At 35.9% G+C, this 14,429-nt stretch overlaps 1 protein-coding gene across 1 annotated transcript in view; it reads left to right on the top strand.

Moving 5' to 3' along the window:
• Positions 1 to 14,429, top strand: part of MTMR10 (myotubularin related protein 10) — a 40,840-nt gene that overhangs the window by 6,390 nt on the left and 20,021 nt on the right. The window contains exons 3-5 of the mRNA XM_067305347.1: positions 8,114 to 8,250; positions 9,752 to 9,824; positions 12,290 to 12,432. Of these exons, the coding sequence (XP_067161448.1) occupies positions 8,114 to 8,250; positions 9,752 to 9,824; positions 12,290 to 12,432 (353 nt within the window). The remainder of the gene's footprint in view (positions 1 to 8,113; positions 8,251 to 9,751; positions 9,825 to 12,289; positions 12,433 to 14,429) is intronic.

The raw sequence follows: 14,429 nt of genomic DNA, 5'->3' as shown, positions 1-14,429 counted from the left end.
TAAATTAAACTTGTATAAAATCAGTTTCTGATTGTTTTCAAAATATACTCTGTTGCTGGTTATCGTTTCTAGCATTGTGGTTTGCTAGCCAAGGCTCTATTGTTCATTGTGCAGCTGATTAAGACATCATATTGCAGGGTTTGGGGCTTTTTTCTACATCAAGCTTTTTATTCAAAAATTATAATCATAAAAGTAAAAAAGTTAGCATGCAACGCTAGACAAGTGTAATAGCAAAGCAGAAAACTTGAAATGACAGTGCTATTACACTTGTCTAGCATTGCATGCTAACTTTTTTACTTTTATGATTACAAGTTTTCTTCAGGAATCAGTGCCATGCGTGAGTATAAAGTTATATTCACCTTTTTGGAATGGCTGGATTCTTATTTGGAAAATAATAAATCCCCTAATGTTTTTTAATGTAGTTTTTTTTAAAGACTTCATAACAAGAATTACCAAAATTTTTATTTCATAAATTGGGAGAGTTTCAAATTCTAGATGCAGCTTTCAGGTTGTTTTTGCAACTTTCTACAGACTGGTATTTCATACTGCAAGAAGCTTAAAAGCAAACCAAGCATTTGACTTATATTTAGAATAAGTGAGGCATTGCTTACAGTAAGTATAGAGTAAATGCCCTTTACTATTATAGCTTTTTTGTTTGTTTGACTCAAAGTAGATTTTCAGGCATGCATTGGGTTCAGTTAATTACTTGTTTTGTTTCCCCCCCCCCCTTTTTTTTTAATTAAGGATTGACATGACATAAGTACTACTAAGGCAGTCTGCATGTAAAATCTAAGTTCCAGATACGTAAAGTGGAGTTTACTTATGGAGGCAGTTTATTCTGCCTTCCATGTATTTCATGAAGTTTCTGATTAGTAAAATATTTCAGATGTTTGTAAATATCTACAGAAATTCTTTTCTCTTTGAGCTAGTTTAGCTGTAGGGCAATATAGAAATCATTCCTAAAAGGTGGAAGGTTGAACATACTTTAAAATTAAATATTTTAATGTTTGTCCACGTGCATTTTGCAAAACAGTTCTAAAGTAATTGGTTCCTGTCTACTATGTCCCACATGGATTTAATGCCACAAGTCATTAAAGTCAAGAAAGGGAATAAAATGTTAGTGTAAATTTTGAATTGTCAGCTGAATAAACTACTGGGGTTTTGTGGTCTTCAGGCAATTATGTTTACTTCCAATGAAATAAGTCTTCAGAGACCTAATTTCTAAGGAGCACATGTTTCCATATTGATTTTTTTTTTAAAGCCAAACCCGAGTATTTTGCACTGTACCCAGTAGGTATGTTACAAGTTCAGAACAGCATTTATAACTTTTATTTGTGACATAGTTATAAAATAGCTGACTGGAAACCACAATTATCTCGAATTGTTACCATTATACTGTTTAGGCAGAGTCAGGCTTTGGGAATCTTTAGTTTATGTAGCCAGACTAAAAATATGGAAAACACAAAACATCCTCCTTCCTCACTGGCTTCTCTGCTGTTCATGTACTGAACTCTGACCAAATCATTGGTAAAAACTTTCTTTTGGGGGGTTTTGATGATAGGGTTACTTTGATTCAGCCTAAAAATCTGTACTAATGCCGAGGGTATCAGTCCTGCTCCTCCCTTTTGCCTCCTCACAGGTGCATGTTTCTATTGCCTGCTTTGTGCTGGCACTTGTTTGTGCAGCCATAGGACAAGCCAGGTTTTGAGAAAGCCGTCCCTGCTGAAACCAGGACTGACCAAAAAAAAAAAAAAGGAAAAAAAAGGAAGACTATATTGTTAGATTAATTTTCAACTGGATCAGTTCTGTGATCAGACTAATAGTGGTTTTCATGAATACTGGTGCCGGCACAAGGGTTGAGGTGCGAATGAATGTTGAATGTGGAGCTGTTCTCGTTTTAGTGGTGATACACGCTTATGCTGGATTAAGGCAACTGTAAACGTGCTCGTATATTTATCTGCTGTGATGCTTTGCTTTGGCTCTGGTTGCTAATGAGAGCCATCCTCATAATGGATAGATGCCCCCTTCTTACTACTCCAGCTCCAGGTGGCGGCCTGGCTCTGTCCTTGCATCCTTAGCCACGTTTTTGGGGGGTGAGGGCGCAGGAAGTTCTTACTGAGCGTCTGACCGCATTCAGAAAAGCAACACTGACTTAGATTGCTCTTACAGTCATTTTATTTTGCAAGGTTCACAAATATTAGCCATTATTGGACAAATGCCCTTTTTAATCTTGATCTAGTACATGGGAAAAGAATAGTTCTTCTAAGACTTCTACCAAGTCTTTACTTTTTATGCTCTCTTTTTTTGTAATCAGTGTTTCTACCATTTTGCGAAGCTCTTGCTATGCTCTTTTTTTGTACCTTCAGCACTGCAGAAATTGTATAATATGAATATGTGAGAGAATTGATTACAATATTTCTAATCAGTTTGGGAAAGTAAACTTTTTTGATACTATGTATTTAAAACACACCACCCTCCAAACTATGGTGGGAATGGTTTTTTTGAGAGAAACCCCAGCTTCTTCCATTAAAAATTGATGCAAACTTAATATATCAGAATTGTTTTTCATTCTCCAGTCACTGTATTGAGGTGTCCTTCTGGAAAATGTTCTTTCCTTGTCAGTTTGTATAGATGTACAGAAACGTTAAACAAGATTATTTTCTAACTAATTGCAGAGATACTGGCGAATAGTGGCAGGGGGAAATATGGGTAGTATCTATAATAGTGTGCACTTTTTTTGTCTTTACAGTATCTTAAATACGTTGTAAGAGCTCATGAATTTTTTTTTTAAGCTTACAAGTACTTTTTTCTTTTGATTATGAAAGTGGTTAAGCACACTGAACAGAAGATTCATTTAGAAGTGGGTTAGAGACATTTACATCTAAATGCTTAGAGCATACTAATAAACCCACACTATTTTGGTATTCTTTAGCTAGAAGAGAACAGCTAGAAAAAGGACAACTAAATGATTGAAGATGCTCTAGATTTCAGTTACTTAGTAATGAAGCTTTTTTGAAAACACACAGAACTTTAGAAAATTTAATTTAGTATTTGCCAATCATTTTGGAACAGTTTTAGACTATCTTAGATCTGTCCAAATAAGTGAACTGATTAAAGCATATTTTTAATTGTTAAATGGCAGCTTGAATTAACTTTGGCTTGTGTTTTGTGAACTTTTTAGACTCTTTATCTTTCACACAAACAAACTTTTTCTGTTGTCTTAATTGACTATAATTACTGCCAGCATTAGTGAATGAGCAACAGGGGTTAGTTTCCTAGGAGTATTCAGGAGTGAGGTGTTTTTTAATTTAGGTGGGAATTATATGACTGCATACCTAAAGTACTTACTACCTCTGGTGTCCTTAAGTCTATTAAATGTCATCTTCAGTTTTTGATTTATAACTTCCATGTTAGTTAAGGAAAGTTTATCCTAATAAATCGGTTCTTATGCTTCTAGTATAGCATTAAAAAGATCTCTAACCAATATTTTGGGCTCCTGCAAGCTTCTTGAGCCTGTAAGATTTGTATTATTCATTTATGAAGTCTGATTTCAGGCATTATTTGCATCCAGCATGTATCAGGTTCTTAATGTGCTAGAAATACCATATGCTAGCAATGTATCATACACCTTCTCTACCATATGCGCATACAAGCACACACATTTATACTGTGTTTTTTTTAATGTTGTCTTTTAAACCGGGGTGCCCAAATACTTTATTTTATCATGCAACGTTTCTGTATTCAATCAGTATTGTTAAATCTGTTAAATACTGTTCAGTCTGTTTCATCTCATGCATTAATAAGGTCGTGGTCCTAGACTTCGTTCAAGCAACCTTAGTCCCTGAAAATTTAAGTCTTAAAACGTGCTGTTCTGCTATATTCCTTCTGTATTCATGGGTAGAAAAACTGTACTAGAAGCTGTTTTAGATGGAAGGGTTTGGCAGCTGCTTCAGTGAGCAACTGAAAGCCTGGAAATTACTTGAAGTCTCTTCTTTGTTGAGTCTCTTGAATTTTGAGCTGTGATAGTACAGAATCCTAAAATGCCAAACATGAGATCTGGATATGTAGGCAAAAGAGGATAGCTTATGCATCTCTTACTGCTGTAAAGTATCCAGCCTCTCATCTCTACAATAGATGCAGGAATTTCCAAGTATTAGTCCTATTGCATTGCTAATCCTTGCAGCTTTTGCTTAGTTTGTTCAGAATCTCTCAAATTGACTTATTGTCTGATTGCCCTGTTACCGATAATAAATATTTGTTAAACTGAGACGGAATACACAAAACAGCTCAGAAAATCTCTTTGAGACTGTGTCTATGTACACAAAGTTCTGCCTGTATGCAGATTATTAGATCTGCAGTTACTGATAATAAGCTACAAATGAGTTTTCCAGATGGAGAGGGAGCCGTATTTATCTTTAAGACATTCTTGTTTGTTCTAGGCTACCTTGCTATGATAAAACAAAGAAATTAAACTTGATTCTATGTTGCATGGCACCATAAATGACAAAAACACTGTTCAGTAGGCAAAAAGATGCAGAACATCTTTTATTTTAGGATGTTACTGATTAGGGATAGTATTTTCAAATTTTGCAGATAAAATCACCCTGAGCCCTAGGCCAAGCTCACTTAGTCTGACTCAAAGCTGGAGAGACAAAATTGGTTTTGGTGCTGCTACGCAGCAGCAGTGATACCTACTGACCGCTGGTTTCGGCTTTTTCAGTTGAGCCCGTGTGCTGTTGCCGGCTGCATGCTTGGCTCTGCTTCCTGAATTTTCTCTGGATTGTAGTGGATTGTGTATCATTAGTGCCTTAGCTATACAATATACCATGAACTTTCTTAACATCCAAAGTATAAAGGAGTCAAATTACATGTGCTTTTGGAAGGTTTAGCAGACTTTTCTGAAGTGTATCAGTTCCTGAAGCTGTGTTTTCAAAATAGAAGGAATATTAACTGGATAGATGCTTTGGTCTCATGTTATTTCTGTGATTCATGTATTCAGTGTAGGAATATTTTTATTAAACATGATTAGAATTTATATATAGGGTGGCAACCTGTAATTTTTCTTCTGGTTTCCTGTCAGAGTTTAAACAAACTGCTCTTGTCTCCTGAGATCACTCTTTGACTGTTCGAGTCACATGGAAGTGTTGACTGCTGTTCCGTGTCTGGAACAGCTTGTGACTGTTTACTGGAAAAAAGCAGCAGCTACATTGTAAAAAAGTGCAGTGTAATATCTCTGAATAGCTCAGTTGTTGACACTTGTACAGAAAAATCACCTACTGAACTACAAATACAATCAGGTTTCATCACAAAACTTTCCAAGGCCAACCAGAACTCCTTATGTATGTTATTTGCTACTTTCCTAAATTTATGTATGTTATGTTGCTACTTTCCTAAATTTGTCTTAAGTTTGGAAGATCTGCTCCTTTTTATATTGCTTATTATACATATGCAAAAGAGGAATGAAAGTTATGTCTCAATAAAAAATTCCAAACCTGCTATTAAAAAAAAAAGTCCATTTTGGATAGAGTCTCTCAAAAACTGCATCTGTTAAATTTGCATTGCAAACTTTCTCCTGCTTTGTTGTAAATATATTTAACAGCTGAAATCAGTATGCGTACACTCCCTGTCTAGTCATCTTATAATACTTAGGTTCAAAACTGACGGTTCTATGTTAGGGGCATAAACCTGAGCGCAAGGCAGAAGATGCAAGCCGGGTCAAAAAATCCAGCATGTGTTTGTGTTAGATGAAGCGAGACTAAATGGAATTGCACTAAAATAGGATTAGTGTTAACATGTTATAGTGTAGCTACACAATTATGAGGAACAGAGGAAAGAAGTAAAAAGGACTGGTTTTGGTGAAGAGGGTGACCTAGCAGGCCTATGTTTTAATCTGTAGTCGATTCAACTTAAAGAAGTTTGCGTGAGAGCGGTAATGGATCTCTTATTTCGCTACAGTTTTATAACATCAAAGACATGAAGTTCTGAAATATTTTGGTTGTAATATTTTGTACTTTTAGCAAGAGTGTCTCCTGTATAATAATAAAAATATTTCATTTGACAGCAGATAAGAGAATGTTGTAATAAAAAAAAACCTATATATGACAGGTGTGCACTTTATGGTGTATTTGGCTCTCCGTAACTTTTATTTGAAATATGGTGGTAAATCAGAGGTATTGAGAGAGGGAAGAATAAAAGCTAGTCAGGTTTGGAAAAACTGACTTGTGGAGAGGGGAAGCTTGGTGGACTGAATGCAACCGAATTTGGCATTGAATAGTTGAAGATTAACAACAACTGTGAGACAGAATTATTTAAATACGCAGTTTGTGCTTTTGAAGTTATTTAAGTAAATAGCTTATTAGAAAAAATGCTGGGCAATAGGACATTTCAGGCCAGACTCTGCTAAAAATATTGAAATGTTTTAATTGTAATGTTTAACAGAAGTAGGCCTTGTGACTCTCATGTACCCCATTATAAGACACTGTTTTCAATCTCTGTTAACTTGGTTGAACTTTAACTATTTATACTGAAGTTGTCTTTTTTTTTCTCTCTCTCTCTTCAATTCAAAGACTTATTTAACCATGGTTTAGAAATACATGAGAGAAGATTTTTGAGGTTCAGCAAATCTCAGTCTATTATCAGTAGAGCATGTTCACAACTCTTCCCACTTCTGGTGTAGACTGGATGATGCATGTATATGATAACCATGATAGTCGGTGCGACTAGTTTTGTCCCCCTACATCCTCTGATTGTGCAGGGACCTCACAACCTGCACAAAATACTCAGGGTAGTTCTGCCAGCCGAAGGCCATAGTTAGTTGAAGAAATTTTTGTAGTTTAGCCCAAATGAATGAAGAGCAGAAATTCTGCTGCTCTCAGTGACTTCCAGGCTGATGCGTAGTTACGCATTGGGGTGCAAAGGGTTCTGTGAATGCGATGGTAACTTGGGTACAGCAAGAGCCGCACTAGGGAAATCCTGGGATGCAAACTGCCCTTAGAGCAGGAGGGAGGTGGCAGGGTGGTTCAGAGCTGGAGTAGGCAAGTAACTGATTTCTGCCATTAGTAAAGTTGCCCGAAGACCTGAGTGTTTCCTTGCAAAGCACTGGGGACACTGAGGTGATATTTCAGGAAACTGGGACTAACTGTGTCAAAACTGTTATGAGCAAATTAGTCTTTAGCAGTGTTTAGTCTTTGTTTTAAAAACAAAACAAAAAGCTGGTACAAAATTATGTTTTTCTTGAACACATGTCCATTATTAGTGGTAGTCAGTAGCAGAAGAAATTAGTTGGTCTGACAACAGAAGCAATAGCATTATACAGGAATAAAGTAAATGACCAAATTTATTTGCTGATGTAAGAATGAAGTTGCTATTTAGCTTCCAGAAACTTCCGTTGTGGAACTAAAAAGCAGCTTTATACACAGTAATTTATTGTTTTTAATGATTCTAAGTCTCATTTGCTTGTATGCTTTTTTTATTTCATAGCTTGTCCCAGGTGAATTACGATTTTTCTTTTTCGTTTGAGTAAATTTTAGATATATATTAAAGGACTTCTGTTTTGCATGATGAAGTGATTGGTCCTCCTTCGTTAGCTGGTCATGGCAAAAACTTTGAAATGGTTAGGAATGGTTAATGTGTTTGTGTTTCATTGTTTTTCTTCCTTTACGGAATCGCCTGAATATCTGATAATAAATAGAAAGCTAGATGTCGACTGACATTCCAAATCCATGAGCTTCATAAAGTTCTGTAAAATAATTAAAAGCTAGAAATAGCCATGTATTGTTAAGTTAAATGCTAGCTAAAGGGCATGAATATATGCCTTTGTTTAAAGAACAGTGTTGTTCAGGCCAGTGAATTTTTAATAGTGGAAAATCATGGCCTTTGATTTTTGAGTATAAGGATTTTTTTTTCTTTTTAATTGCTAGACAATATTGTCTATTTTGGAAAGTTTGTTTTCTTTTTTCCCCAGAATGGCATTCATTAAATTCCAGGTTGAGGCAGAAGCTGTATAAAACTTGAAACATGTAAAGAGTTAGGGGTTTCTAGGTACCAGACTTAGAATTGTTTTACCTGCATGATTTATATAGGTTACTTTTTACATCTCCTTTTTCTATTTTAGGTGAAATTGTGGTAAATGAAGTCAATTTTGTGAGAAAATGCATCGCAACAGATACAAGTCAATATGACCTGTGGGGCAAATTGGTTTGCACTAACTTCAAGATTTCCTTTATTACAGATGACCCTATGCCGTTACAGGTTTGTTATTCCTCGTATTGGTACCTCATGACAACAAATGTGATGGATAAAATGGATTTAAATAGAATACAGTAAATCTCTCACATAACTGATATAAGTATGATGCCTTATACAACAAAGAAAGCTCAATGATGAGGTTAAACTGCCCTGTTCTGAATGTGTTGATATTACCATCCGTTATTTGAGAGTGTCAGAACAGAGCAAGTCTGTGATGGAAGTACAGCCAGCTCTATTTACCACTGTTTATGGAGGCTTCTTTGGGAAAAGATTTAATAGAAGGCTGAGCAGGAATTGTATAAAAACATGTTCCTCTTTGAAGAGGAGAATTGCAAATGTTCCTTTGACTACACAAGCATCAGATCAGTAAAGCCTTTAATGCATCCAAGTTTTATTGGCATCAGTGGGGGAGGACAAAGTAACCATGAAATGAGCTTTCATTGTAGATGAGGCAACAACTAAAAGGGGAAAAAGAGGCCAAGCCTTTGTCAAAGCAAGACATGCAAAATTCATAACCTTAAGCAGTTTTTGAACAGCACAGCATACAGCACTAAGTTTGGAAATCAACTTGTCAGTTGTATATTATTCTCAAAGTTGTTTAACATTCATTTTTAGCTTTGTTTAAAAATATTCCATTAATTAGGCGTGTATAAAACTCTGAAAGTGGAGATGCTTAATCAGTAATGGTTAGCAAGTTTGACAAAAGCTACTTCAAAAAATTAATTCTTGCCATGAGAGGAGTTTGTCAAAACTTGCACAGTTTATCAAATTTGCTGATAGTGACTTAGTTTTAATAAGCAAAAATATAATGATTTGAAAGCTTGTTACTTTAAAAGCAATGTGTGAAATTAATGTCTATTGTCTTAAAGTGCATGTTTGCCCTGGGCTTCTACTTTTTGAGCTCATTATTTTTCAGTATTATTTTTCTGCTCTAGTTTTTACTGCTTGGAGTTGAGATTGTTAGTTCTTCGTTCTATATGAAAGCACTAAGTGACCACCTGCAGCATATTATGAATAAGATGGATTCAGAACACTGAGCCATCTGGATTGGGAGTCTATAGTAACACTGAGGAGCAAGCTTTCATATTTAATCTGTTCAGCTCTGTCTGACAACATTAAAAGAAAGCATTGGGTTTTTCCTTGTGAAAGCTAAGTTCACATTCTTTCTATAGTTACATTAATAGTTGGAAGTATATATATATTATACTTCAGATTGTATTGAATTTCTAACAGCAATTTAAAGGCTAGCAAATTCAGTGTAAATAATGATTTTTCTTTTTTGCATACTCCACTGGGGTTTCCAAACTGTTTGGCATGCATTCACCAACACAAGGGAGCTGTTGCTTCTACCTCTAACTGGCTGTGAGTAGGCAAGGATTGTACATAAGTCAGAAGAGTCTAGGCATGCCTGGTTTTAATCATAATTTCTTCAAAGTTGTGCTGTATATCTTCTGGCTGAGAACTACAGAACTGCAATTACGGGCTATGAATTCATGTGTTTCAGAAATTCCATTATAAAAACCTTCTTCTTGGTGAACATGATGTCCCGCTAACGTGCATTGAGCAGATTGTCACAGGTAAGGCAAAAATAGTTAAATATGATGACAGGCTTTAAAATTATTCAATTCAAAGCTTTTAACTGCTTGTTAGGTTGTGCAGAGTTGTGTACTCTTAAGGTTTAACATCATTCATCTTTCCCCCACACACACACTGAAGAATTTGATGAAGTTAGGCTAAAAATCTTAAAAGCTCATTGAAACTTGAGTTGCTGTGCAGGAGATGTGTATTTAGTTGGTCTTTGTTGATTTTAAATCTTTAACAGTACTGAATCAACAGGTGTTCTAGAAAGATCTCTTTTAGCAGAACATAATCTGAATGTCTTCCACTTGAATACACTGGATTGCAAAAAGCTTAATCACTTAAACAGTTTACACATAGCTGGGATATCCCACAACATGAGTGCTTGAGTTTTCAAACAGTGTCTCTAACTTGATAGCAGTTTAGTATCCAGTGGTCCTCAAAATCTACAAGGGTCAATACGCTCCTTAATCTGAAGAAATAACTTATAAAATACTTGTTTTGAAGAACTAGTTTTTGATTTGGTGGCTCAACAGAGGACTGCATATAGACACTATATTGCTATCAAGATACTGTAGGACACCCTTTTTGCTAAAAAGAATGCATTTTATCTTGTAACTTAGGAATTTCTTATAACTGATAAATCTTCAAATTTGATTACACCAAAGGCTGTTAAATATTTGTCCTTCTGACTCTAGATAATTTAAATCATTCCGTATAGATAAGCTTTCAGTGCCCAAAGTCTTCTGATAATCCATCTCCACTCTGGAAGCTGGTTGTAATGACTGAAAAGATTAATGTGTGTCTGAGGAAGAACGTTATGTAGAGACACTTTTTCTTAAATTAAGAGGTGCTCCCTACTGACTTTGTGATATGGTCTTGCCATTGGCCGACATTTGTTGCCCCTTTTCAAAATTACCAGGTAGAAGTGACAAAACAGTAATGCTACTGCAAATCTGTTAACAACAGTTTTGTACAGACAGAAATGCTTATAAAAGTGATGTTACAAACTTCTCATTTAACATCTTGTGCAAACTCTCGTTTAATACATTGAAAACTACAGATAGCTTTTATTTTGAAACTTGAGGGCTGACAGATTCTAGGTTATTCTTTTGTGCAAGTTTCCCCAGAGTAAACTGTCAAATAGCAGGAACATTTGCAGTTTCATTAGAAGAATGGTAAAAATTGTCTAGGACTCCTTTCTACTTAGCTTTTTTGTTAAAAATTTGAAACTCTTTAGAGAGAGAGAGAGAGAGCAGTATTTCCTGCCCACATGCTTGGGCAGCTTAGTTTTTGTTCTTCTCTATGTAGACTTATCCTAAATTTATTGACGCATAAGCTCTTACTAACAGGAATTCAGTGAAAATTTTGTCAAAGCTGCAAAAGAGGTTGTTCAATGGTTGTTAATTGAAGGTGAATAGATGAAGGTATATTGATATTTTATATGCAATGACCAGGTAGGAGCTGTTCCTTTCAGTTGTGCCCCTTGGTCTTTGAGTTCATGGTTAAGGTTTCTACTCAAGGGTTAGGACGTACAGGATTTAGCTGGAAGCACAGGAGTACAAGAGGTGCTAGGCACAGTACAGAAGATCTTTTTAAAAAGAATTGCTAGTGTTTCTGATAAGCCTTAAGAAAAGTAACTGCAGTATAGAAAGAGAATAAACTATTGAAACTCCTACTTAGTATTTATAGTAGTTATTGTCCCCTTATCTATCCATTAGCTCTCCATCCTTTTGCAGGGAGAAGGAGGACCTTAATGCACAGATCTTTAAGTCCCATCTTGTCCTGGAACACTTGTGTTAAGTTCCCTGGAAGTGCTTAAACTTAATTCAGAAGATATCTGCAGTCAGTTGTAGCAATTAATCATTCAATCAATCATGTGCTTTCCTAATTACCATGAATAAAATCTTTGAGGCTTCTGTGAGGCTTATTCTTTAAAACCTAACTTTTTCCATTTGAAAAGGAGATGCATAGGCCTGGAGACACAGCCTGTCTATGCAGGTCTAGACAACCTGGCAATTTACTGCACCTTACATTCTTGAGTTTAATGCAAGAAATAAGTGGTTAATTTTAGTCTTAACTCAAGCACTTTTTTATACATCCAAGTAAAAAACAAACAAGCAAACCAAAAACCCAGCATATTGCCAAAAACCGTACGTCAGAAGGGCACTGCAAGCATGTGCAACAAACTCTCTGGAAGCAAAAATTACTCTTTTCAATACTACATATTAACTCCTGGTTTGTGAAGTTGTTGTTGATGGGTAAAAATAATCTGGGCATACAGAAATCAGTAATTCAGCCACTTGTTTGAAGAAAGATTGATTAATGTTCTACCTAATTCGAGTAGATGAAATATACTATTAAATGAAAAACTGCAGGTAGTAGCACTTCTCTATCTGTTGTTTGAGCTAGTTGTGTTGTATACTTATGACACAGTCCAATAATTTTTGTCTTTTCTTTACAGTGAATGACACCAAGAGGAAGCAGAAGGTCCTTGGTCCCAATCAAAAACTTAAATTTAATCCAACAGAATTAATCATTTATTGCAAAGACTTCCGTATTGTCAGATTTCGCTTTGATGAAGCAGGTCCTGAAAGTGCAAAAAAGGTATATCTTTTTATGGGATCTTGCATTGTAGTAATTACATGTAACAAGAGCTGTGCTAATATGGAACTTTTGCTTTATGTTTTCATAGAGATGTAGGGGCAAAAAATTTAAAACTAACCATATACATTCTGTTACAGGAGAATACCTAGATTTTAGAGTTAAAATGACTAGATAAAAACATTTTACATGTTTTATTTCTTTGTGGATAAGATAAGCATGCATTTCTTGTATCGTATCTGTTGTACTTAAAAAACAAAACAAAAAAAACCCTAAAGTCTTCAGAAGGAATGGAATCAAATCAACAGGTTGCACAGATACTATACATACACACCAATACATATGCACAGATATGTATATCTGACAGATACACAGATACAAGTATCTGTGCTACAGATAAACATTTCAGTGTGGAATATGTTTGGTATTTGCATTTTTCTGAAAGTCGTAACCCTAATTTACCTATAGATAGTGTGCTGTCTTACATGTATTTCTTACAAGCATTGCATAGTGAATTGTCTGACTAGCTTTTAGTTACTGATTTGCTTTAAGACTGAGACAAAGGAGAGTTCAAGGCTATTCATATGAACCCTCTGTTAGAATTTTACGTGTTTTTTTTTTTTTTTTTCTTTAAACACTTATATAGAAAGATGCAGTTTCTTCAGGCAGATGTTAAGGAATTTTGGATCCTAGACCCAAACCATAACATATAAAAATCGCGCTCGTCTTTTCAGTGCTTAAAGAAAGGGAGCTTCTTGGCCAGAAAAGTACTGTCTGTTTGTCTAATAAGCAGCATAAAGTCATGCCCTCTTTTCTCAGCGTTATCGTGGAATAAACTAGCATGCCTTTTGACAAGGAGTTTTCTCTGTCTGTACACTCCTAGAAATTTCATTCCTTCTCTAGTTCTATCTCTTAACCGTTCTTATCATAAGGCTCAGTAAGGTAATACAGTGTTGTTTAACCTAGTAAGGTGCAGGTAAGTTTCTACTGATCAGATATGGCTAGTCTGCGTGACTAGATTCTCACTAGCCTCCTTGCTCTGAGACGGTGGGGTAAGGTAAGATGAAGATGCACTATTTGGGCATACCACTCCACTGACCTCTGCGGCAGCCCTTTGTGGTCAGGTGTGGCATAGCCGTGCTTTCACAAGGAATGACCCGGTTTGCTCACAGAGCTCGAGTCCCCTCTGTCTGTACAATAAAAAGTTTGAGCTCAGCCCGATAAGACCAAAGTCTGCCCAGACCTAAGTCTTTTTGTGGTCACCTGCATGATGCCCAGTTCATCATTTTTTCACTTTCTGGAGACTACCTTCTCCATAAGATTCATGGGCAGAAGCTGGCTGTTCTTTCATGTTTGGCAGTCTTTCAGCAGTCAATTCCACTTTCACAGCTTCTCTGAAATCTCCCTGGAGCAACCTCCAGTCTGTCTATCTGCAATATCTTTATAGCAAGTGTTTCTAATTGGCTGTTACAGCTAAGAAGAGTAATTAGCCTGGGGGAGGGAGGAAGAGAGCACAAACACAGCATCTCATTAACCCTTCCTATACTGCATTCCCTAGCAAAAAATCAAACTTTTTAAGAGGGCACTTTCTTCATGCATTTATAATTGTATGGTCTGATGTGATTTTTCTCTGATAGGAAGAACAGCTAGTTCTAGAGACTGAAAAAGATCTGAGCCTGTATACTTATAAAGATAGTACTGGTGCTGACAAACAGCATAAGAGTCCCCATTTTCAAATGTCAGAATGTGTTCACCAGAAAGAGTAGAAGAAAACTTGTGCAAATCTTACTTTCAACTATGTGGATGTTTATGGCTGCTATCACAGTTTTGATGCATAAAGTAGGCTACTTTGGGTGTATTACAGAAGCACACTTTTACTGAAGGGAGATAAGTTTCTGTTAACATCTATTTCCATAATACCATTATTCTTCTAACATTAAAATATAAATATATAAGAATATGAGGTGGTTAGATCAGGTTTTTGTCTGTCAGGATTTTGC

The sequence above is a fragment of the Apteryx mantelli genome, chromosome 15 (assembly GCF_036417845.1).
Source record: "Apteryx mantelli isolate bAptMan1 chromosome 15, bAptMan1.hap1, whole genome shotgun sequence".
NCBI lineage: Eukaryota > Metazoa > Chordata > Aves > Apterygiformes > Apterygidae > Apteryx > Apteryx mantelli.
Note: the sequence above shows the minus strand (reverse complement) of the source record. Positions and strands in the feature narration are given on the sequence as shown.